Genomic DNA, 24,039 nt, shown 5'->3' on the forward strand with positions numbered 1-24,039 from the left:
ACCTGTTTATTATGCCCAACTTCATGCGCTAGTAATTTCGAATTTAATTTAATTTCACGTGATTTGCGTAAATAATTCATGGGAAGTTTATTTTGTAAGTTCAATCTACACTTTTATCAAATCGCTTTATCATATAATATTTAAATAACCTACTAGTAGTTAGAAATTAGCAATTTGTATTTAATTTTGTTATAAACTGCTTTAATTAGATTTTTAAATTGTGAATTATAACAAAATTTAAGATTTTCAATAAATTGGTTCACTATTTATGTGATTAAATAATGCTTATATTAAATAAAAGTTATTTTTGTTATATTAAATATAATCCCTTTATAAATAATGCATATGTTGTATTTATATAATGTTCTTATATAACAATAATACTTTATACTTTATGTAATCAAAACTGCGGTGACACAAAGTTAATATGCGACAATGGTTTCACCGCAGTGTTACATTCAAATAAATATGCAGTACAAAATTAGTTTCTTTCATGATAACTTAAATTTTCGTTCACTTGTAAAAAATTACTATTTACAATGTCAGATAATATTGAAATGCAAGCTAAATATGAAAATTATCAAAATATTTATCCTAAATCATCAAATGAACAGCAACTGACTCTAAATATGAATAATATTAATATACCGAATATTAATAATAATTCATTACATATAGAATTATCTCAAATTAGTCAAAATTTTTTTAAAGTAACTATATCAGAAAAAGAACCTTCAACTCAAGATATTGAAAAAAATATTTTTGAAGAAGATTTAAAAACTATAGTTGATAATTTGGTTGATCTTTATTTTCAGGAAACAAATAAAGGGAAAGAAGGAAGAGTAAGAAAGAAGTTCGTTCTTGATTATTTAAATAATTACAAAATTAACTTACAAGAAATCTATCATTGGCTTCTAAATAATCAAACTTTTTCAAATTCCATTTATTTACTCGGTTATTTTAATTATCAAGGAATTGGAGTTAACATTAACATGCAAAATGCATTTAAATTATATAAAAATGCAGCAGAGTTGAAAAATATTGCGGTTCAATATGATCTTGCTAATATGTATATAGATGGGGAAGGTACTGATAAAGATTATGAAAAAGCTTTTGAATTATCCAAAAAATTAGCAGAAGGAAAATATACATGCGGAATAAATTTGTTAGGATATTGTTATGAATATAATATTGGAACTGCAATTAATGAACAAAAAGCATTCGAATTTTATCAAAATGCAGCAAATTTAGAAAATATGTTTGGAGTATATAATTTAGGACGTTGTTATAAGAATGGATTTGGAACCGATGTTAATAAAAAAAAGGCATTTGAGTCATTTCAAAAGGCAACAAATTTAGGAAATGTATATGCAAGTTATAGTTTAGGACGTTGTTATAAGAAGGGATTTGGAACTAATGTTAATAAAAAAAAAGCATTTGAATTATTTCAAGAGCCAGCAAATACTGGATATAATATGGCTCAACAAAATCTTGCCCGGATGTATGAAAAAGGATATGGAACTGAAAAAAATATAAATATGGCAATTCATTGGTATAAAAAATCTGCTGAACAGGGGAATGAATATTCTCAAAACAAATTGAACCAACTTTTAAATGAATGAATTAAATAGTAATTTTTAAGTATTATTAGAAAAAAAAATTACTATTATTATAGATGTAGGTATATTTACATTCTGTACTTGCTAATTTTTATTTATTCAAATATTTAAGAAAAATTCATGGTAGCCAAATTTATGTAAGTTCCAAAGGAAAAACATTCTTTATCGAATCGCTTTATTATGTATTATTCATTTTTGTTTCAAGTATCTGGGTAGTTAAGGACTACAGTTTTATATTTTTATATTTTAATTTTGTTATAAAAGTTCTCATTAGATTTTTGCAGCTTTCTCAACAAATTGGACCGATCATCACTGGTAAAGAGGTAATATGGAAACCTTGGTGTACGTGATTGAAACTTGTCCAATTTACATAAAATTTCCATAACATTTCCACAACTTCATTGAAATTTGGAGTACACCATGGAAATTGGATAGGTTTCCACCAAATTTTAATAGCATAAACTTCACGTAAACCATATCTCTTCGACCTGTACATGTCACTAACGTCCAATAACAATCTTTTACCTATTTATTTTCATTATTTATTTATTTTGGCTAGTACATTATGCTGACATTAAATAAAGAACATTATTGTCGTTTTGGTATAATATATTTTATATAATAATAATTGTTTAAAAATTTGATTTTGTGCGATTGGAATATAGTGAGAATTGAGAATTTCTTTTTTGTACTTTATGTAATGATGAGCGTCAAACTGCGGTGACACAAAATCATTCTGCGGACAATTAAAACTAATTGGTTACACTGCAGAAGTACATCCAAATAAATATGCAGTGTAAAAATTAAATAATGTTTTTCGCCCCTCATACGCCCCTCAATGACTTTCTGAATACGAAAATTATTAAACAGTTAATATTTATCCTAAATTATCAAATAAACAGTAACTATTCTGAATATGGATACATCTCATGTTGTACAAAATTTTTTTAAAGTAAATATGTTGGAAACAGAACCTTCAACCCAAGATATTGAAGAAAATATTTTCGAAGAAGATTTAAGTATTTTAGTTGATAAATTGGTTGACCTTTATTTTCAGGAGACAAATAAAGGAAAAAAATTAAGAAAGCAATTTGTTCTTGATTATTTTATTAGTTATAAGGTTAATTTACAAGAAATTTATTGTTGGATTCAAAATAACCAAACTTGTTCAAATTCTAATTATTTACTTGGGTATTTTAATTATCATGGAATTGGAATTGATATTAACATGCAAAATGCATTTAAATATTATCAAAAAGCTGCAGAATTGGAAAATGTATTGGCTCAATTTGAACTTGCTAGTAACATGTATTTTTATGGGAAAGGTGTTAATAATAATTATTATAAAGTTTTTGAATTATCTGAAAAGTTGTCAAATAGAAAATATTCATGTGGAATAAATTTATTAGCATATTGTTATGAACATGCATTTGGAACTAATATGAATGGACAAAAAGCATTCGAATTATATCAAGATGCAGCAGATCTAGGAAACGTATTTGGAATATATAATTTAGGACGTTGTTATAGGAATGGAATTGGAATCAGTGTTAATATAAAGAAAGCACTTGAATTATATCAAAAAGCAGCAAATTATGGATATCATGTAGCTCAACAAAATATTGCCTTGATGTATGAGAAAGGATTTGGAACTGAAAAAAATATAGATCAAGCAATCCATTGGTATAAAAAATCTGCTGTACAAGGGAATAAATATTCTCAAAGTAAATTGAAACAACTTTTAAAAGAATGAATGAATTAATAATTTTTAAGTATTATTGGAAAGAGATTAATATTTATTATCCAAAAAATACAGATATCTTATTTAACCTGCTTTTTAAATTTATTACTCTTGATTTACTCTATAAAATCAACCTTTTAACTTTCCGCGCTACTAATTTACTATGAAATTTTTTCAATTAAGTAATTTATTCAAATAAGAGTTTTTGTTTAATTATATGGAAAATACATGGATCTATAAATTAATTCTAAGTGAAAATGCTTATTATATCATTTTCAATTATTCAATAATATTTATTTTACTTCAAATATCTGAGTAGTTAGTAGTAATTGGAGATTTATATTTTAATTTTATTATAAAATATTTTCATTAAGATTTTGAGAATGTATAACTATTACTATGCGTTTTTTCAACAATCATGTTCACTATCTATTTCTGCTCTTATTCACTTATTTTTACAATTTATTTATGTTGAGACTACATTAATTATTAAATACGGGTATTTATTATAAATAATACATGTCGTTTTGCATAATATTTTTTATATGATATATTTTAAGTAACAATACAATTGTTAAAAATTAAGATTTTAAAAATAATTCCTATAAATTATGGTAATAAATTAATATTCATAAGAACCACAAAAAAAAATTAAAAAGATTATTCAGTATTTTACACAATATTTAGTCGAAAATAAATTTTTTAAAAAATAAAAGTTATTTGTTATCAAATGTAAATTATGAAGAATACGAGAGAAATATATACTTGTTATTCCATGGGTATCAATGAATAACTGAAATATTCACTGATGCCTTGGGGGCCCGAAGGGAGGGGAGCATCGGTGTATATGGAGTATTTTATTAGGTACCCATGGAATAACAGGCTTATATCATTGTGTATGACGTGAGTAATTTACAAATCCATCGGTGAATACATAATATCGATGTGATAAAAAAAATTATTTTAGGTATAAATTTTATGTTTGGTTTATTTTATGAACATGCCATATTTCTGCGGTGATACTGAGATAGTTGATGTTATAATAGCAGTATCTTAAGCAACTCCTCGTTGCTATAAGTGTAAAATGTAAGTAATTTTCATGATATTTGATATCGCTCCAATAAATGGGACGTAGTATTGACTTATACATTTTAGAAATAATCAGCGCTAAATCACGTAATCGGGATATTTTTCGAATATTTTCATGTATTGAATTGACAAGACCTAAGTAGACAAAATAATAAATACCGTGGATATGAATGAGATAAATATGGAATGTCAATCGATTTAACTTTTTTAATAAAATATTGTTACATTTTATTATACTAACAATAAATATAAATAAATTATAATTCAGTTACTCATAAATTGGCCCTTAAAATTAATATACTATATGGTCATTCACCAGATTTTTTTTATATATTAAGTAATTTTACAAAAAAGGTACAGATTTATACGAGAAACATAAATAGAAACATAAAATTTTAATTTAAAAGATTATTCAATTTATTTTGTGCATTTTTGTGTCCTTGTTTGGCAGATTTTTTATACCAATAAATTGCATTATCTATATTTTTTTTAGTTCCATACCCATTTTCGTACATAAAAGCAAGATTATATTGGGCTCTATCATTTTTCAATTTTGCGGCTTTTTGATATAATTCCAATGCCTTTTGCGTATTAACTAAAGTTCCAATTCCATTAAAATAACAATTGCCCAAGTGATTTATTCCAAACGATTCTCCTAAATCTGCTACTTTGTCATATAATTCAAATGCCCTTTGTTCATTAACTTCTGTCCCAATTCCCTTTTCATAACAATATGCTACGTTATTTAACCCCTTTGCATTTCCTAAATCTGCCGCTCTTTCATATAGTTCAAACACTTTTTGTTCATTAACATCAGTTCCAATGCCATGTTCATAACAATATCCTAATAAATTTATTCCACATGAATAATTTCTTTTCGCTAAATCTATAGTTAATTCAAAGGCTTTTTCATAATCTTCATCAGTACCCTCCCCATCCATATACATATTGGCAACTTCATATTGAGCTACAATATTTTCCAACTCTGTTGCTTTTTGATAAAATTTAAATGCATTTTGCATATTAATATCAATTCCAATTCCATGATAATTAAAATATCCAAGTAAATAAATAGAGTTTGAATAAGTTTGGTTATTTAGAAGCCAACAATAGATTTCTTGTAAATTTATTTTATAATCATTAAGATAATCAAGAACAAATTTCTTTCTCGCATTCACTTCTTTTCCTTTATTTATTTCTTCAAAATAAAGATTAACCAATTTATCAACCACTATAATTAAATCTTCTTCAAGAATATTTTCTTTGATATCTTGAATTGTAGGTTCTATTTCTAATATATTTACTTTAAAAAAGTTTTGAATAACATGAGATAATTTTTCTGTGTATAAAGAAAGATTCAATATACTAATATTATTCATATTTAGATTTAGTTGCTGATTATTTGATAATTTAAGATAAGTTTTAACTTGATAATTTTCGTATTCAGCTTGCATTTCGGTATTATCCGACATTGTGAATAATACTTTATAGGTGAAGAAGTTTAAGTTACCATAAAATGATTACACTGCATATTTATTTGGACGTAATACCGTACCGCAGTACGACCAATGAATTTTGTATGCCGCAGTTTTGGCGTTATACTAATCTTCATTACATGAGGCATATAAAGTATTAATTTCAGAATATTTGATATTCCCAGTAGTGTGTCAATCCGGATGAAATCCGTCATCGTCATCCGTTTAGCTCATCCGATTATCCGTGACGGATAATCGGATTATCCGGATATCTGTCGGATTTGATCAGATATTTGCCGGATATCCGATTAAATATATATATGTAAGAGTTTGGAATATTTAAAAGTAACTAGGTAAAGGTTTCACTAACAGTTTTTTCTTCTTTTTTTTTCAATAGGGACGGACAAATGGACTTTCTTTTTCTTTTTTCACTGGAAATTGGAGCTTTAGTTTCGTTCAGATTTTCTCGTAGGAGTTCTTTTCATGGATATTTTTTTTTCTTTTTACTTTCTTTTTACTATTTTAACCCACTATTAATCATTTCTAATTTTTTACAGTCTGACGGACGAACGGTTTTGGACTTTAGAAAACATTAAAGTTGATGGTTTATTTCGTTCATTTCGTTTGACTTTTTGTTTCTTTGGCCTGTTATTAACTATTTTTTAATAGGAACGGACCAACAGGTGAATGGTTTGAAACTTTAGGAAACATTAAGGGTAGAGTTTTGTTTTTATTTTATTTTATTTGAACGTTTTCTTTATGTCAATTACTAAAGTTTATTTTTTTCTCTCCTTTATTTTACAGGAATAGACTGACAGATAAATTTTTCAGCCCATTTAATTTTTTCCTTCCTTTTTATCCTTGAACTTTATTATTCACGATAACAGTGGGGTGGGTAGGTTTTTCTTTTCTTCCATATAACCTTATCTCCTAATTTTTTATATCCTCTTTTAGATTAGCCGATGGCCAGGTGTGCTAGGGACGCTAATCTTTAGAAATCCCTTTTTTCATTTGTTTGTTCGAGGGTTTCTTGTTCTTTTTGGCCATTACTAACAGTCTTTTTTACAGATATGGATTGATGAACAAATGATTCAAAACTTTAGGCTCCATTTTGACGTTAAGGTATGTATTTTATTTCGTTCAAAGAATTTTTTTGTTCCTTCAACTATTATTAAACTTTTCTTCTTTTTATAGAGCGGTTTTATTTCCTCGAGCGATTTATTTAAAGAGAAAATAAAATAAAAATTACGTCCCTAAAATAAAGAAAGAAAACTGGTTAACTTTGATCGAAGGAGAAAAAAATTCTTTCTAATAAATTAAATACCTACTTCAAAGTCAACCGTTCTGAAAGAAACATAATCCTGAACTGTTTCTGCAAAAAAAAAAGAAAGCAACGGTTAGTAATATAGATTAAAGGAACAGAAAAAAAAGTCTTGAAACGATGACATACTCTTTATCCTATTCAAAGTCCTATTATATTGCTATAAGAAACAAAATTGATAATAATAGCTAAAGGACAAAAAACTCGACCTAAATAAAAAATAAAAAAGACCAAACCGTTCCTAAATACAAAAAGAAGAAAAAGGTTAGCCAGTAAACAAAAATTTTTCAAACGAAATGAAATATCTACTTCAGTGAGTTCAACCCAAACGGAAATTTAAGTGTTAAAAAGATCCTGGACCTTTTCTGTAAAAAAAAAAGCAATCTTATGCGCCTTTTACTAACAAAGTTGTTAGAATTGGGAATGAATATAGAAATAATTGTGCAGCTAAGAAAAAGGCTCAATTTGTTCCGTGGTGGGATCAGATACGTTTAATAATTTGAACAATACTCTTAATAGTAAATTGCGTGATGAATCAACTGAAGTACGCCTGAAAAGGTAATTTCTGATAACAAGAAGCGCATAAATGATACTGAAAATACGAGTAGTAGGGAAGGTTTTTTTATTGTTCTTCAAGTAGATAGGTATCGTCTTTATCAGGCATTTTATTGTATATATGTATATTTTCACACGTATAGTAGCCAGCGAGTATGTTTTTTTACAAAGCTCCAATAAAATAAAATTGAAAAAAAACAAGAAACGGTTAGCAAAGGGGTTAATTTTTTTTTAAAAGAAAAATCCTGAACGAGACTTACTATAAGAAGTGATTTTCCATTATTTATTGGTTAAATTTAAAATAAAATTAACATTCCGATTTCCGATGTTTTACGTTAAACTATGTCTATCCGATCCGTTTAAAAAAATTTATCCGTATAAAATCAATTTTTTTTTTTAATAATTTATTGTTATGTAAAAAAAAAATTATATATATATCAATAAAACGACATATGCATTATTTATAAAAAAAGACAAACCAAAATGACCTTTATTTAATGTGAGCATAATATAATCTCACATAAATGAGATAAATAGAGGTACTATAAAAGGTTTGTTTTTGGGCGCAAGTGAACATAATCGATATACGCAGTAGTTATAATTTAGTTTCTGTTATAATTTGCGTTTTCAAAATTTAATGGAAGCATTAAATATAAATTCCAATTTCTAACTTCTAAGGTATTTAAAATTATTGAGTAAAGCAATTTGAACGAGATATATAAATATGATACTAATATACTGTCTATACTGTTTTTGAATCGATTTATTTGATTTTAAATTCAAGTAATAAATTGAAATAGCAGATTAATGAGAGACATGTTTTATTTTTTATTAGATTAATATACAGTAATTTCTTTTAAAAAAATATTTAAAATTTGTTACGAAATTCATTTTCTTTAAAGAAAAATTTAAAAATCGTTACAAAGTTCATTTTTTTTTTAAATGTCGTTTTAATTTATTTTGAGAATATTCCCTTGTTCAGCAGATTTTTTATACCAATAAATCGCCGAGTTCATATTTATTTCAAATCCATATAATTTTTCATACATTTGGACAAAATTTTGTTAGGCTACGTTATATCCAAAATTTGCTGCTTTTGAAATAATTTGAACGCTTTTTTAAAATTATAGCAACATGCAACATTCTAAATTATACATTGTATATATATTTCCTAAATCCGCAGCTTTTTGATATAATTCGAATTCTTTTTGTTCATTAAAAGCAGTTCTAATATAATAATATTATATCCTAACTAGCTTATTCCACATGGATATTTTCTTTCTGTTAATTTTTTAGATAATTCGAAAGCTGTTTCATAATCTTTATCAGTATCCTCCCTATTTATAAAGATCATACTAATCTACAATATTTCTAAACTCTGTTGCTTTTTGATAAAATTTAAATACATTTTGCATGTTAAAGCTAATTCCAATTCCATGATAATTATAAATATATAATTAGTTTTATAATTATGAAGATAACTAAGAAAGGTTATAATAGATTTAGGTTATTATAATAAATCTAAAGTACTTGTATAATTATATGTGTCATTCAAAATACTAGTCCAAATATAAAATATATTACGGTGTTTTTGAATAAAGATGAAACGCTGGAATAATTAGAGAATCAACACTTGGAAACAATAGACATATATTGGACAACGAAATATCGGGATAATTTTCTGGATTTGATGATTAAATTAGTTTCGCTCATTTTGTATAAAATTTACATTCGACATGAACATATGAGTAGTTGTAGAAGTAAAAAAGTTTAATAAATAATATTCATTTATTGAAAAACATAAATTAAAAGAAGATATTGGATTTCGTCATAAGGATGTTTGCTTTGGGAAAATGAGATTAAAAATTTGAGAGCTGATTTATATTAATGAATAAAAAAAAAGTTGTTAGATTACAAAAAAAATATCTGGAATCATAGATTATAATTCATACTCGCATGATTTTAAAATATGGTAAAAGTTTGTACGAAAATAAATTTATAAATTTTTAGATTTATATAGATTTTATTCAAAATTTAAATAATTTCGAATAAATATTAATAATATTGTATACATCTGACAATGGTGCCATGCGTAATTTTCATGGGAGGAGCATAGTGCATTAATATTATCACAATGAAAATTAACAAAGCACGCAAAATATATATATTTATTAAGAGTATTAGTAATGTAATGTCCAAATCATGATTCATGTTACTGAATATGGAAATAAAATAAGATATAATAAACTAATATTTCATTTATAATTATCTAACTTAAAAAAAATGTTTATATTTATGGATTATACGATGAAAATCCACCATTATTTATGAGTTTAGTAAATATAAATATTTGAATTTTAAAATTTATCATATATGATGACGATCACTAACCATACTATATAAAAACACATAATAATAATATTTTAATTCTTTCATTTATCATTAACAATTTTTTGTTTCCCAAGTTAAATTTTGATGATCAAAATCATATTGGAATAAATCATTACTGAGAAAATATTATATCGCGTAAAAGTTTAGCCTAGTTTAATTTTAATTTCGCCACAATTTTAATACTTACTATATTTAGTTAAACATTTTATTTACTAATCTTACCTATTATGGAAAATTTAAATAATTTGCCAAAATTGAAATTAATTATTTGACTAATCTTTTTTTATATAATTTTGTTGCTGATCTTGAAATCATTCAAACATAAAATAACGATTTTCCCATTTTACAAATTTACAAATTTTTTTGTTTAATAAATTATTAATTAAAATGGATGAAATTAAACTAAGTGACGATGTATTTGAGCAATTAAAAGAGTTCTGTCATTATGATTTGACTGAAGAACAAAAATCGTTAATTGATAAACTAATAACAGACAAAGAATTAAATAAACGGTATAAAAAAAATAGGTTATGTAAAAATTGTAAGCAGATTAATACTCGTTATAATTGGTGCCAGCCATGTGTTTCTAAACGTTTTCAACAAAATTTAAAAAATTGGACAAGTGGAAATCATGACGTTGATGAATTTATTCAAAAAGCACAATTGAAAACTAAAGATAAAGAACATATTGTAGAATGGATTGAATATGATAAATTTGAAGATGTTGAATATTTAGCAAAAGGGGGATTTGGAACTACTTTTAAAGCAGTTTGGAAAGATGGTCCTATACGGAATTGTGACGATAATCAATGGAATAGAGATGGTAAAACAAAAGTTGCTTTAAAGTGTTTACATAACTCACAAGGTATTACGGCAGAATTCTTAAAAGAAGTAAGTTATTTTCATTAAATTTAAATTAGCCTTTATAAATGTTAAACTAACTATAATTTTCTTTAAGGTTGAATCAAACATATTAGTATATAATTCTATTTTTGATCATATAGTTCGTTGTTTTGGTATTACCAAAGATCCAAAAACAAATAATTTTATGATGGTAATGGATTTAAAAAATGGTGGTTTAAGACGACATTTAAATAACAACTTCATTTCACTGAATTGGGAGCAAAAGTTGCATAGTTTAACTGTTATTCCATATGGTCTTAGTGATATTCATAAAAAAGGATTAATTCATCGTGATTTTCATTGTGGAAATATATTAAGCGATTTTGATAGATTTGTTTATATTACTGATTTGGGATTATGTCAACCGGCAAATGTCAAATCCTCTCAAAATAATAATAAAAAAATATATGGAGTATTGCCTTATGTAGCACCAGAAGTTTTAAGAGGAAAAGAATATACTCAAAAGAGTGATATTTATGGATTTGGAATCATTGCATATGAAATTTGTACAGGTTTCCCTCCTTATTATGATATAGCTCATGATGAATTCTTAGCAATGAAAATTTGTAAAGGGTTGAGGCCAAAGTCTAATTATAAAATTCCTCAATTAATTTTTGACATTATTAATCAATGTTGGGATGCAGACCCTTTAAAACGACCTAATTCACATGAATTAAAAAAGTTATTTGGAGGTTTATGGCAAGATATTTATGGCAATAAAATGGATTCTGTAATTTATGGGCAAGTTAAAGAAGCAGATGATATTAATAAAAAGTTATCTTTTTCATCACCTTTAACATCCACTGGTACTATATCATATACGACACATCCTCAAGCAGTTTATACAAGTAGACTTTTAGATTTTAATAATCTTCCAGAACCAAAAAATGCCGATAATAATAATGATTTACTTGGAATAGAATATTCAGGTAAACATATATAGTTTTCTATAATAATTTAAATTATTTTTACAATGCTAACAAATAATATTTATAGATTCCTTAAAAATGGATTTTACTAAACTTGATATTAATTCTAAAGGTAAATTACTCTCGTATGTGATTTTTTTGATTTATTAAATTTTAATTAAAACTATCTTTTATTATAGATGAAAGTAATTAAACTCGGATTACTTAATATTAAAGTATAAAAGATTATCATATTTTTATTTGTATTTGTATTTTGAAATTGGAGATTAAAGAATTATTTATTATATAAATTTTCCAAATCTATATAAATTTCCTAATTTAAACGGTTCTTCAGATTGGAGTCCTGCACAAAAGTTCATATTTTTGAATCCGATCCGGTTCCAATACCTTTCGTGATTATTTATTAAAAAATTTTGTATTTACTATTAAGATAAATTTTTGTACTGTATTTATTTGTTAATAAAGTTATTTATATTATTTATTACTATTTATTAAAATATTATCAATGAATTTATTATTAAAATTTATTTACTAAAAAACTATCAACAACGTGATTTTACTATTATCTATAATTTTATACTCTACAAAACAAATAAATTTATATTTAAATTCTTTATATTTTATTAATAACTAGATAATTCATATGTTAAATGTTTGATACTTTTTTTATTCAATTAAATTTTTATAGCAAAGGATCTGCGGAAAATGGAAATTTGGCGTGGCATCAAATAAAAGTAAATTATTTGAAACTTTGAGACAAATATTATTTATTAAACTATAATATTGTTTACCGCCCAATTGCATTACTCTTTCGTAAATTTAAATCCTTACAAAGAATTATCAAAATTAATAACGGAACACATTTCCTAATCCGGAATCACTTACCATGAATAACAATGCATCACATCTAAAAAAAAGGTTAGAAATTTTAACATTTATTAATAAAGTATTAAACAAACATTAAAGTGTGGTTTGGAATTCAAATAACAGATAATTTCGTTATATTAATAATGATATTTATTCAAATCTATGGATATTATATAAAATATAGAAAAAAATCTAAAAAAAAATAACACATCAAATAATAACAAATAAATAATAATATAAAACCCTATAAAAAATTATCAACATTTATCCAGTTCATCAGATGGGAAAATGTTAATACTTTGATCCTTTAATGAATTAATAATTTCTAATTCATCATTCGTCCAATCAAATTCACACATATAACCTTTATTAATTCCCAATATCTTTAAAGAATTATGAACTTTTTGATAATTATTTACATATTTTAAATAATCTTTCCTTAAATCTTCTTCCCCCTCAATATAAATAATCCACTTTTTCAAATTTGCTCTACAATTTTTAGTAAAATATTCAAAAGATAATAGATCGATATGAAAATCTAAAAATAAATATTCAACAAAATTTAAATAATCACCCAAAGTTTTAACCAATTGGCTGGCATAATATTCATGATCTATCTCAATTTTTAAAAATTTTAATGATGATATTTCACAAATAAGTGTAATCATTGAATCTAAATCTTGTTCTGAAAAGATTTTAATATGTAAAAAGCTAAGATTTGGGCAAGATTCTTTTACTGCTTTGATTGTTTCAGGTGCAATAATATTTAATGATAATTTATACAATGATTCATTACATAAAGAATTAATTATTTCTTCCATTATCTTTAATGTTGAACCAAATCCATTAAAAACTCTTGTATTGTAAAAAAATTCTTCTTCATGCCATAATTTTAATTCTTTAAGGTGAAATCCTTTCTTAGATAAAGTATCATAATTTTTTGAAACAAAACCTCTACATTCAAGAAATTCAAGTCGTTCTAACTTTTCCAATTTTGATAAGAATGATAATCCAATAATTTGAAAATCCATATTCCTGAATGATAGTTCATTTAAAGTTTTTGATCGAAATTCCAAAGCATACAAAATTTTTTCTATATTTTCCATCTCACTATGATTTTCATTATCATTTAATATTCTTTCTAAAGGTCGGAAATTGACACTATAATTTTCAGTATCAATTAATATCCTTTCTAAAGGTTGTAGTTTGATAATATCCAAAAATGTGTTGGTCAATGCATTGTCTAATCTTGAAAAACATAGTTCACAGTTAATAATACTATTACAAAGTCTAGACACTTTGCTTAAAAATTCGATAGTATTCTTATATATGGTACTATCATTTATTAAGTCCAAATAAGCCTCTATATCCAAAGATTTTAGATTCATAATTCCGGGTTTAAAAGAACTAAAAGTAGAAAAATTTGGCAGGTCAATAAAATTATTCCAATTTACAATCACAACAAATTCTTGTATGTTTGAGCCTTCTCGCATAATCATATGATATATAACATTAACCAACTTTCGAATTCTACAATCTTGATATCTAGAAACATCAGTAGGTACTCTTCCATATGATCGTCTTGATGATGAATTAAGCCAAGATATGATATGTCTTACACAATAATCGTGATCAATTTTCCTTATAAATTTCCCATATTTAAATAAAGGTGTTCTATTATTAAAATTTATTGCGCAAGGAATTAATGAAGAAATTTCATCATCATTAAGACAGGAAATTAAAGTATTTATTAATGAAAATTGTCTAGGAGTCGGTAAAATAAAAGGATCTCTCCAAATTAAAGGAATAGATAATTTACAATAATATCTATTTACAAATAAACATTTGTATAATGATTTGTTATCAAGAAAAAAAAGTACCCCGGTAAAACACTCATCAGGTAATGAAGTTAAAGACATGTTATTGGTAAAGAAGAAAATGTCCGAAATGCGTTCTATTGTTCTATTTATTAATAATTTTATGGTGGTACAAATTTAGCCGATTTCCGATTACGTGATCAATTAGATCATTGCTGTGCTACAATTGTGTTACTCATACAAAAATAAAACGCACCAATAATAAGAATTAAAATTAATTGCGGTAAAATTAATTAATAACCTAAAAAAGTTAAACTTTATTGTGCAAAATAAATTAATAATAATTATAAGAACTTAAAAACATTAACGTATTAGATATATATTTATAATTTGACCAAATATGAAATAAAAAAAATGTTTCACTTCTTGTCAATAGCCACGTTTAATAATTAGAAGGGTAAAATTTTATAAAAAGACCACTTCATTTTTTATTTAGAACTAAATTAATCGATTAAGTAGTCAAAATTTAATTCCGGCCAGGATTAGTCATTTTTTTGATTTAATTTCTGGCCTGAATTAACTTACTCGGATGGGCGGATTTTGGTTATTGAAAATGATCGACACAAATTATCAAATTAAGTAATGATCCATATTTTTTAACTTACAATAATATCATTTTTCCCATTTATTATGTTTTTTTGTTTTTTTTCGCAAAATACAAGTACAGGATTCATTAATTTGAAATTGTAAAACCAGGATTCCCAATTTCCCATATTTAAATTCAATTATAACATTAGCCAATGTAATTTCTACAATTTAAATAAATAATACTAGTATAATTCTATAATTCAAAAAAAAAAATCTTAAAAAAAGGGTGCTTGTGATAATTTATTTTGAGCGTGTTTGTTTCCTTGTTCAGCAGATTCTTTATACCAATAAATTGCTTTATCCATGTCATTTTTAATTCCATTTCCAATTTCATACATTAAAGCAAGGTTATATTGAGCGACATCATTTCCCAAATTTGCTGCCTTTTGATATAATTCAAATGCTTTTTTTATATCGGCACTAACTCCAATTCCAAGCTCATAACAACGACCTAACATAGTAATACCACCAGAAAATTCTCCCTCAGCTGATTTTTTAAATAATTCAAACGCTTTATCATAATCTTTTGTAACAACCTTTCCATTTTTATAAAATAATCCAAGATTACATAAAGCTCTAATATTACCTAAATCTGCTGCTTTTTGATACAATTCAAATGCTTTTTTCACATCAATATTAGTTCCAATTCCATTTCCATAACAATAACCCAACTTATTTATTCCACTTGAGGTTCCTCCTTTTTCCAAAACTTTTGATAATTCAAAAGCTTTTTTATGATCTATTTCAACACCTTCTCCATCCATATACATATTAACAAGTTCTAATTGAGCCAAATTATTTCCTAACTCTGATGCTTTTAAATATAATTCAAAAGAATTTTGCCTGTTAATTTTAGTTTCAATTCCATAATAATGAAAATATCCAATCAAATAAATAGAATTTGGATTAATTTGATTATTTAAAAGCCAAATGAAAATTTCTTTTGGATTTATATTATGATTATTAATATAAGTTAAAACATGTTGCTTTATAACGTTTTCTTCTTTTCCTTGATTTAATTCTTTAAAAATAAGATTAACCGTTTCATCAATTACAATACTTAAATCTTCTTCAAATATACTTTTATGAATATTTTGAATTGTAGGTTCTATTTCTTTTAAATTCATTTTATCAAAATAATTTATAATTTGAGTTTCTGAATTTAAATCTTGTTTATTTAATAATTGAGAATAAATATTATCAAACTGATAATATTTGTTATTGGAAACTTTCTCGGACATTATAAATAAAAAGAAAATTATCGGAAAAGTTAAGCTTTTTTTTTTCCTTATTTTTTTAAGCCACAACATATTTATTTGAATGTACGAAAGTTACACTATCGTAAATGATCACTAATTAAAGTTACATAATTTTGATTATACAATAATGGCTCGGCGTTTGAGTATTATTTTGCCAAGAAATAATGTAGATCTTTTCCTTTTTGATAACTCCAACCGGAATTATATGACACGTTAACGCCGGTCCTTTAATATATAGTAATATATATGAATTATTTAAAAATTTTATTATTAATTTACCTATATAAATTTTTACATATAACATGACCACGATTACCACGTGATTTATTATTTATTGATTACATAATATAATAATCGTGTGATTCAACTGATTCATTAGTTCACATGGTTATAAAAATAAAAAATAAAATGATTCAACTGATTCATCACTTTTTTAATAACAAATAAACACGGAAAATTTTTTCCATTTTTTTTTCTCGCGGAAGAAAGTTTTTACAAAAAAAAAAAAAAAAAATTCAAGTGTAAGTCCTTCGTATCAAGAAAGCCTTTATACCTTTTTCTCTTTATAATTAACATATATTGTTTACGTAGTTTTCAAAATTTACATGTACTATCTTTTTATATACTTAATAAATGAAGTCTTTACAAAATAATAATGACCACAATGCGACACTCTCCTTTGCCGATTTTAACTCTAATATTCAAGTGGATTCTTCAGAAGAAGAGTCTAGTTATGAGAAAAATACTACTGGTTTGACTTTATTAATATTTAATGTTTATTTTTCAGTTTTCTAGTTTACGAAAAAAACTCAATGCCAATGGCATATCAATTTATCCAATCCTATTTTATCTTCATATGTTCAAGTTAACACATTTTTGGATGAACATAATCATACACTTTTACCCGATACAGCAATATTTTCAACTGAATTTCGTGCTTTACCTGCCAAAATGAAAAATAATATTGAATATTTTGTATCATGAGGAATTTCAGATATCCATACCATTCACTCTCTAGTTGTCACCTAAATATGATACTCAATATATTCATTCTCAGGATATGCTAAATTTTATTCAAAAAGTTAAGCGGCAAATTGTTGATACTTCAAATGCTCAGTTAATCTACTGGAAAGCCTATTAGCTAAACAACATGATGACCCTTTATTTATTGTAATTTCAGAAATTGATATGAACTCTCCAAGATTAACAGGTATTTTTTGGATGAGTGGTGAACAACAGCTATTACATGCCAAATATCATGATGTATTATTTCATGATAAGGCCGCTCCAATTTGATTGTTTGTTTAATGTCCAGAATTTATAGAGTTTGAGAGGGGAGGGGGTCTACAATAAACAAACAAACATAATATGACTTTAGGGAAAATTTGGGAAATTCTGGAAAATTGTAATTTAAATTTAGAGGATTATTTAAATATATTTACAGTATTACTATATATTTAATAGAATCCAGATTTTTAAAAAAATAGAGGTGGGAGTGGTACGTTAAACAAATAAACAAATAATTAATTGAAGCAGCCTAATACAACATTAACAAATAAATACAAGTGGCCATTATCTCTTTTTTTGATTGTTGACTGTAACAATAAATCATGCTTATTAGCTCAAGCTTTTATTCAAGATGAAACTGAAGAAAGTTATCTATGGTTATTGAAATGTCTTAAGCATACCAATATTGAGCCCAAAACCATTATTACTGATTCTGAAACAGCAATGATTGGCGCTTTACAAGAAGAATTACCAAATACATTTCATGTTATATGTATTTATCACTTAAGTCAGAATCTTTCAAAACAGTTAAAATCAATTCTTGGAAAAGATTACATAAAGTTTTTGAATGATTTTTATACTGCGTGTAATTCTATTTCTGAAGATATATTTGAATACCAGTGGAAAAGATTACAAGCAAAGTATTTACAAGCTGAAAACTATTTGACTAATACTTTATATATAAGACAAAAGTATCCTGGGCATATTGTTATATTTACTAGTGATATGCAATCTACTCAAAGAGTAAGAAGGATTAAACGCAATAATTCATAAAGAAATTGAATCTAGTATGAGTTTGACTATAGCATGTGAGAAAATATTAAAAAGATTAGGAGCTGAGAACATGACACAAAAGTAATACATCATAATAATTGGATAAATTTATTGCATTGTTTTAAAACTAATGTGATTTATATTTTTATTTTTAGATTTTCAACGGTCAAATACATTATTCTCAACCACATATTGTAGCTACTGTATTCAGTGAAGTTAGTAAAGACCTTAACCAATGGTTATCGCCAGCACTTTATTAAAAGCATAAGAAGCAAATTTGTGAAGTTATAGCCTATAGAGCACAAATTATTACTGATTTAACTGATATTTTAGCAACTGAAATTAATGAAAATGATTTATCTTGTCAAGTCAACAATGATAATGAAAACCCTAACAATACTGATAATGAAATTCTAGCAACAATGATAATGAAAACCCTAACAATACTGATAATGAAAATTCTAACAACATTGATGACTTTGAACAAATTTAAACACCAATTTTGTAGAAGATAATTATGAAGATCAAAAAATTCACACTTTTTTTTTGTTTCTTTTAATGAAAAACGTCGGGTTTGATGTTTTTTCATTAAAAAAAGTTCTTTTAGAGGGTACTTTCTTTTATTAACTAAAAGCAGTAGTGCAAATTATTATGTAATCCTTTTAAAAAGTGGCTGGTATATTTGTATGTGTTTACAGCTTGTTAATAATGGGTGATATGTAGGCATTATTTTAAAGTGATGATGGATAGCAATAATGCTAAATTTCATATCTTGTTAATCCCTAGAAGATGCCCTGTAAAAAAAAAATGTCCGGAAATTGTAGCTAAAAACATCCGGAAAATGTCTGTGTGTCCGGAAAACGTCCAGAAAATTGCAATATTCTGGACACTTTCTGGACACTGAATCTGAACCCTACTAGACATTTTCTGGACATTTTCTGGAAAATGGAAATTTTCCAACATCCGGAATATTGCAATATTCCGGACATATTCCAGACAAATAAACATTTCCGGACATTTTCAGCTACAATTTCTGGACATTCTTTTTTTATAGGGATGGTATAAGGAAAATCTTCAAGATGATAACAAAGTTTTATCAACTCTTACAACATAATGCTTGGAAATGGTTTAGTAGAAGCAGATGGACCTGAAGAATTTGTAATCAGATTTAATCAAGATAAACTTTCATTTTCTCAACAACATCATGATAATTACACTCAAAAGCAATGTTCAGAAATGACCTGGTCATTTGAGCATTTAAATGATTTATGAAATCATTTGTCATTATTCATAATCATTTGTCATTTGGTCATTTCAATCATTTGATTTTGATTGACTAATATTTATCACATAAATAATCATGTGACTATAATTAAAAAATAATGAATGTAGTGTAGGCAAAAATCATAATGCTGGCCAATATCAGATTATAACAATAGATCATTTTTTTTAGTCCATTCGATTATTTAGCGTAGTCCTAGGTTTTTGAATAGTTTGCCCAAAGGGTGAGGTCAGGACCCCGAAAAATACATAAAAAGGTCACATTTGAGTTTGCTTAAAAAGAACCTAAATTTTCATGAAAATCTTGCCTTTTTTAGATAGTGCCGGCCTAAATTTTATTGTCCGTTTTGATACTGGCCAGCATTATCATAATTCCGGCCCTGAAAAATTGCTTATTTTAGGCCAAAATCTTGCCGATCATTTATGACCTCCATATGTATTTTTCGGGGTCCTGTGAGGTCCCATAGGGGATGAAGTTCTGAATTCTATACACGCATTTTAGTTGTAGACATGTAAATGTACTTTTCACTTCTATTTGTAATAGTTTTAGAACTACCACTCTTGTAGTAATAAAATAAAATAAAAAAACATAATGCTGGCCAAAATTACATTCAAATGACCAAGATCATTTGTCATTTGAGCATCGAAATGACATGTCATTTGTCATTTATCATTTGAATCATTTGGTCATTTCAAGTCATTTGCTGAACACTGCTCAAAAGTGATATAAAAAATGAATGAGTATGCAATTATTGATCTAGCAAAAGCATCAGCCACAATGTCTATTGAAATTGGAGATCTTAAAAAAATTTTATCAGATTATCATGATGAGTTATTATAAATTAAAGAACAACAACAAGCTCATATTAGAACATATTGCAAAGGAAGACCTTCTGCTATTAAAATCAGCCACTGAAATAAATAAGAGATTTAATAAGAAAATAGTGAAAATACTACATATGTGGAAAATGTAATAAAATGGGTCATAATGCCAGAACATGTAAAATTAGTGTAATCATTATAATACAACAAATATATATATTTTGATTCTTTAATTGCTAAATAAAATGACTTTTTATTTTTTTAAAGCATTAAAATAAAACATTTTAAGTATTTGTAAATTGATCGGTAATACATTAAAAATAAAAGTTTTACTGTATTTTTGTCCAATCAAAATGTGTATTAGATTCTATATAATGTAATGGGGTTATGGATAAAATTTTCAATTTAATTATAAAAATATTTAAATTTTTTCATATGAATAATTAGATGTTATTTCTTCAACAGATTTCCATAAAATACGTCGAAAACCAATTACTAATATAACAAATCCTTTTAATTTATTAGGATTTGATTTAGTTATTTTAATTCTTTTATCATATATTCCTGAACTATAATAATCATTTGATTTTCCTTTTGAAATAATATTCATATATGATTTCAATTGTTTAATTCCATTATTTAATACTTCTTCTATAGTTACTTTTTTAGTTTCATTATGTTCTTTTGACCAATATTCATATGATCTTTTTAAGAGAATTTTTTCATCTTCTTTTTCAATAATTTTATCTAAATTTTCTAAATCATTTGTATTAAACTTCTTTTTTTTAATTAATCCAACTAATGAAATATATTTTAATTCTAAACTAATATTATTATTTCCTATTCCTTTTAAGATAAAAATATCTGAATATCCAAATCGGCCAAATCCTTTTAATTTTGTACCATCCATTACTAATGATAATTCAGGAATACGATATTTTAATGGTAAAAGATTTTCAACAATTGCCTGAAGAACAGGTTCATTTGCAGAAGATAATGATATTTGTGATCTTGTTAATAAAAATGTTTTTAAAAGTTCAATAAAAGGTAAAATATTATTTGCAATAAGATTTTCATATGCTGAAGTGATAAGAAGAGCATCATTCACAACCTGTCTATATACTAATTTATCTTTATTTTGTTCTAAAATTCGAATTTGTTTTGTTATAAGTTCTAATAAATAATTATAAAAGTTAATAAATAATATAAATATAAAAAAAAAATAATAAAAATATTATAATTTACCAGAAGATGAATCAGTATCATTATTTCGTGTTCTTTTTAAATTTCCTTTTTGTTTAACTTGAAAATCAATTTTTTCAGTCCAAATCTTATTAAAAGTTGATTCCAATTCTTCTCCTAAAATATGCATTTCACTTCCTATATCATTATATATATAACAATTGCGAAATATAAGACGAATATCTTTTTCAAATCCTTCAATACTTGTATATTGATTATTTTCTAATTTTGAAATTATTGTAAATAAATCCATTGAATTTTTTATATTCTCATTTGAAATTTCATAAAATGGATGAATATTAGATTTAATATCAAGTTCTTGAAAAATATCATAACAAAAGTCAATAAGTTGAGAATTTTCAGAATTATTTTCAGTAGAAATAGAATGATTTTTAATAGGAATTTTGATTTTTTTTGAATGAGATGAATTAGAAATGGATTGATTTTTAATAGGAATAAAATAATCATCATCAGTATTTTCAATAATTTGTTGTGAATAAGAAGAATTAGCAGATACTATGTTTTCTTTTTTATTATATTTTTCAACATTCTTTTTTGAATGGGATGAATTAGAAATGTGTGAACAAGATGAATCAGCAAGCACTATGTTTTCTTTTTCATTATTTTCTTCAATAAATACTTGATTTTCTTTATATTCTTTAATAATTTCTTGCCAAAATATTTTTAATGTTTTTGCATACCGAAATCGTTCTGCAATTACCTATTATTAGAAACAGTTTATTAGTAGTGTGTTAAAATTTTATTTAGTAATATAAGAAGGTACATAGCCAATTCCTTCTCCAGAATTAGCAGACTTATATCAACTACAAAGTTAGGACACCTGAACCGAGAAGCTTGGAGTGGTTACCACGACTTGTCAAATCCAGTAAATTCCCTAAGTTAAGTTCTGATTAACTCTAGGGGTTACCCTAACTTTGCAAAATAAAAAAAAACACACCTTATCTTTTAAATCAGGAAAATCTTTTTTAAGGAAATCTTTTTTTTCTCTCAAAAAACGAACAGCCCAAAGATTATCAAGATTTTTCCAATTATCTAAATTTGAAGTAGTATCAATTGAAGCAATAATAATATCACGGTGATTTGTTAAGAACCTCCAATATGATTTTGTTGTCCTATTGTTATCTGATAAATAAGAGATAAGAGCTAAAAAGATTGAAAGAATTGGGTTAATTATTAATACTACAATCTACAAGTTAAAATGCAGTTCACAAGATTTACCATTTTGACCAATGAAATCTTCAGATGTGTTCATGTTTGAAATTGATAAAGATAATTGAGAGTTTAATAATTAAATAAAAAAAGATAATTGAGAGTTTAATAATTAAATAAAAAAAGAGAAATTGATGAGAGTTTAATGTCTTAAATAAAAAAAAATCCTTGTAGATAGTGTGACTCAGACTGACATACTGATTTATCAAAGTGAAAAAAATTAACACTACAATTATAATGATTAAATCTATTATTTATCATATTAACAAGAACTTAATCATTTTGCTAAATATGGTATAGTATAATTAATATAATTCTTGATTAAAATCATGTCATTAGAAATTAGACATATAGCTTAAAGGTGATTCATTTTAATTTCAGTTATTTTGTTAAGCAAAATGACACAACTTTCATCATTTTGACGCATTTGACATATACGCGTTTAAAAGATGAAACAATTGAAACATGTTGAATATATTATGCATGATACATGTACAGAGTTATTTTGTTAAGCAAAATGACTCAACTTTCATCATTTTGACGCATTTGACATATACGCGTTTAAAAGATGAAACAATTTAAAACATGTTGTACACGATATATATATGTACAGTAAATGTTACAAATAATATATATTTTGACAAATACATACTGACTGCGAAAGTTAACATATACGCGTTTAAAAAGTGAAATAATTGAAATATGTTGAAATATATTGTGCACTATCATTTTTTTTGTATCACTTAATAACAATATTTTTATGATAATGATATGATTCACCGTAAACGT

The 24,039-nt window shown here is 25.3% G+C and overlaps 10 protein-coding genes across 10 annotated transcripts; 6 read left to right on the forward strand and 4 right to left on the reverse strand.

The window, feature by feature from the left end:
- Window positions 1-539: 539 nt before the first annotated feature.
- OCT59_023421 (uncharacterized protein) lies at window positions 540-1,622 on the forward strand (the record flags this gene model as incomplete). Its single annotated transcript, XM_066134676.1, has 1 exon — window positions 540-1,622. One exon carries the CDS (start codon window positions 540-542, stop codon window positions 1,620-1,622), a length of 1,083 nt encoding a protein of 360 aa, XP_065990775.1.
- Window positions 1,623-2,457: 835 nt separating this feature from the next.
- Window positions 2,458-3,963, forward strand: OCT59_023422 (uncharacterized protein). Its single transcript, XM_066134677.1, has one exon. It carries the CDS (start codon window positions 2,536-2,538, stop codon window positions 3,370-3,372), a length of 837 nt encoding a protein of 278 aa, XP_065990776.1. The 5' UTR covers window positions 2,458-2,535; the 3' UTR covers window positions 3,373-3,963.
- Window positions 3,964-4,844: 881 nt separating this feature from the next.
- On the reverse strand, window positions 4,845-5,921 carry OCT59_023423 (uncharacterized protein; the record flags this gene model as incomplete). Its single annotated transcript, XM_066134678.1, has 1 exon — window positions 4,845-5,921. The coding sequence occupies one exon, from the start codon at window positions 5,919-5,921 to the stop codon at window positions 4,845-4,847; it is 1,077 nt and encodes a 358-aa protein (XP_065990777.1).
- A 96-nt stretch (window positions 5,922-6,017) lies between these two features.
- Window positions 6,018-7,166, forward strand: OCT59_023424 (uncharacterized protein; the record flags this gene model as incomplete). Its single annotated transcript, XM_066134679.1, has 7 exons — window positions 6,018-6,026; window positions 6,322-6,392; window positions 6,482-6,528; window positions 6,594-6,614; window positions 6,812-6,819; window positions 6,993-7,046; window positions 7,119-7,166. 7 exons carry the CDS (start codon window positions 6,018-6,020, stop codon window positions 7,164-7,166), a joined length of 258 nt encoding a protein of 85 aa, XP_065990778.1.
- A 3,412-nt stretch (window positions 7,167-10,578) lies between these two features.
- OCT59_023425 (uncharacterized protein) lies at window positions 10,579-12,216 on the forward strand (the record flags this gene model as incomplete). The annotated part of the gene is made up of 5 exons (XM_066134680.1): window positions 10,579-11,082; window positions 11,150-11,207; window positions 11,739-12,023; window positions 12,091-12,135; window positions 12,203-12,216. The coding sequence occupies 5 exons, from the start codon at window positions 10,579-10,581 to the stop codon at window positions 12,214-12,216; spliced, it is 906 nt and encodes a 301-aa protein (XP_065990779.1).
- A 931-nt stretch (window positions 12,217-13,147) lies between these two features.
- OCT59_023426 (uncharacterized protein) lies at window positions 13,148-14,809 on the reverse strand (the record flags this gene model as incomplete). Its single annotated transcript, XM_025316284.2, has 1 exon — window positions 13,148-14,809. One exon carries the CDS (start codon window positions 14,807-14,809, stop codon window positions 13,148-13,150), a length of 1,662 nt encoding a protein of 553 aa, XP_025180902.2.
- Window positions 14,810-15,416: 607 nt separating this feature from the next.
- Window positions 15,417-16,638, reverse strand: OCT59_023427 (uncharacterized protein). Its single transcript, XM_066134681.1, has one exon. It carries the CDS (start codon window positions 16,594-16,596, stop codon window positions 15,571-15,573), a length of 1,026 nt encoding a protein of 341 aa, XP_065990780.1. The 5' UTR covers window positions 16,597-16,638; the 3' UTR covers window positions 15,417-15,570.
- Window positions 16,639-17,247: 609 nt separating this feature from the next.
- OCT59_023428 (uncharacterized protein) lies at window positions 17,248-17,598 on the forward strand (the record flags this gene model as incomplete). The annotated part of the gene is made up of 2 exons (XM_066134682.1): window positions 17,248-17,365; window positions 17,480-17,598. The coding sequence occupies 2 exons, from the start codon at window positions 17,248-17,250 to the stop codon at window positions 17,596-17,598; spliced, it is 237 nt and encodes a 78-aa protein (XP_065990781.1).
- A 747-nt stretch (window positions 17,599-18,345) lies between these two features.
- On the forward strand, window positions 18,346-18,935 carry OCT59_023429 (uncharacterized protein; the record flags this gene model as incomplete). The annotated part of the gene is made up of 2 exons (XM_066134683.1): window positions 18,346-18,645; window positions 18,831-18,935. The coding sequence occupies 2 exons, from the start codon at window positions 18,346-18,348 to the stop codon at window positions 18,933-18,935; spliced, it is 405 nt and encodes a 134-aa protein (XP_065990782.1).
- A 2,264-nt stretch (window positions 18,936-21,199) lies between these two features.
- OCT59_023430 (uncharacterized protein) lies at window positions 21,200-23,293 on the reverse strand (the record flags this gene model as incomplete). The annotated part of the gene is made up of 4 exons (XM_025330281.2): window positions 21,200-21,951; window positions 22,024-22,741; window positions 22,979-23,184; window positions 23,260-23,293. The coding sequence occupies 4 exons, from the start codon at window positions 23,291-23,293 to the stop codon at window positions 21,200-21,202; spliced, it is 1,710 nt and encodes a 569-aa protein (XP_025180900.2).
- Between the last annotated feature and the right edge of the window lie 746 nt (window positions 23,294-24,039).

Source organism: Rhizophagus irregularis, chromosome 4 (assembly GCF_026210795.1).
Source record: "Rhizophagus irregularis chromosome 4, complete sequence".
In the NCBI taxonomy this organism is placed as follows: domain Eukaryota; kingdom Fungi; phylum Glomeromycota; class Glomeromycetes; order Glomerales; family Glomeraceae; genus Rhizophagus; species Rhizophagus irregularis.

Coding starts and splice junctions, on each gene's coding strand:
- OCT59_023422 (XM_066134677.1), top strand. CDS start 2,536: ATGGATACATCTCATGTTGTACAAAATTTTTTTAAAGTAAATATGTTG.
- OCT59_023427 (XM_066134681.1), bottom strand. CDS start 16,596: ATGTCCGAGAAAGTTTCCAATAACAAATATTATCAGTTTGATAATATT.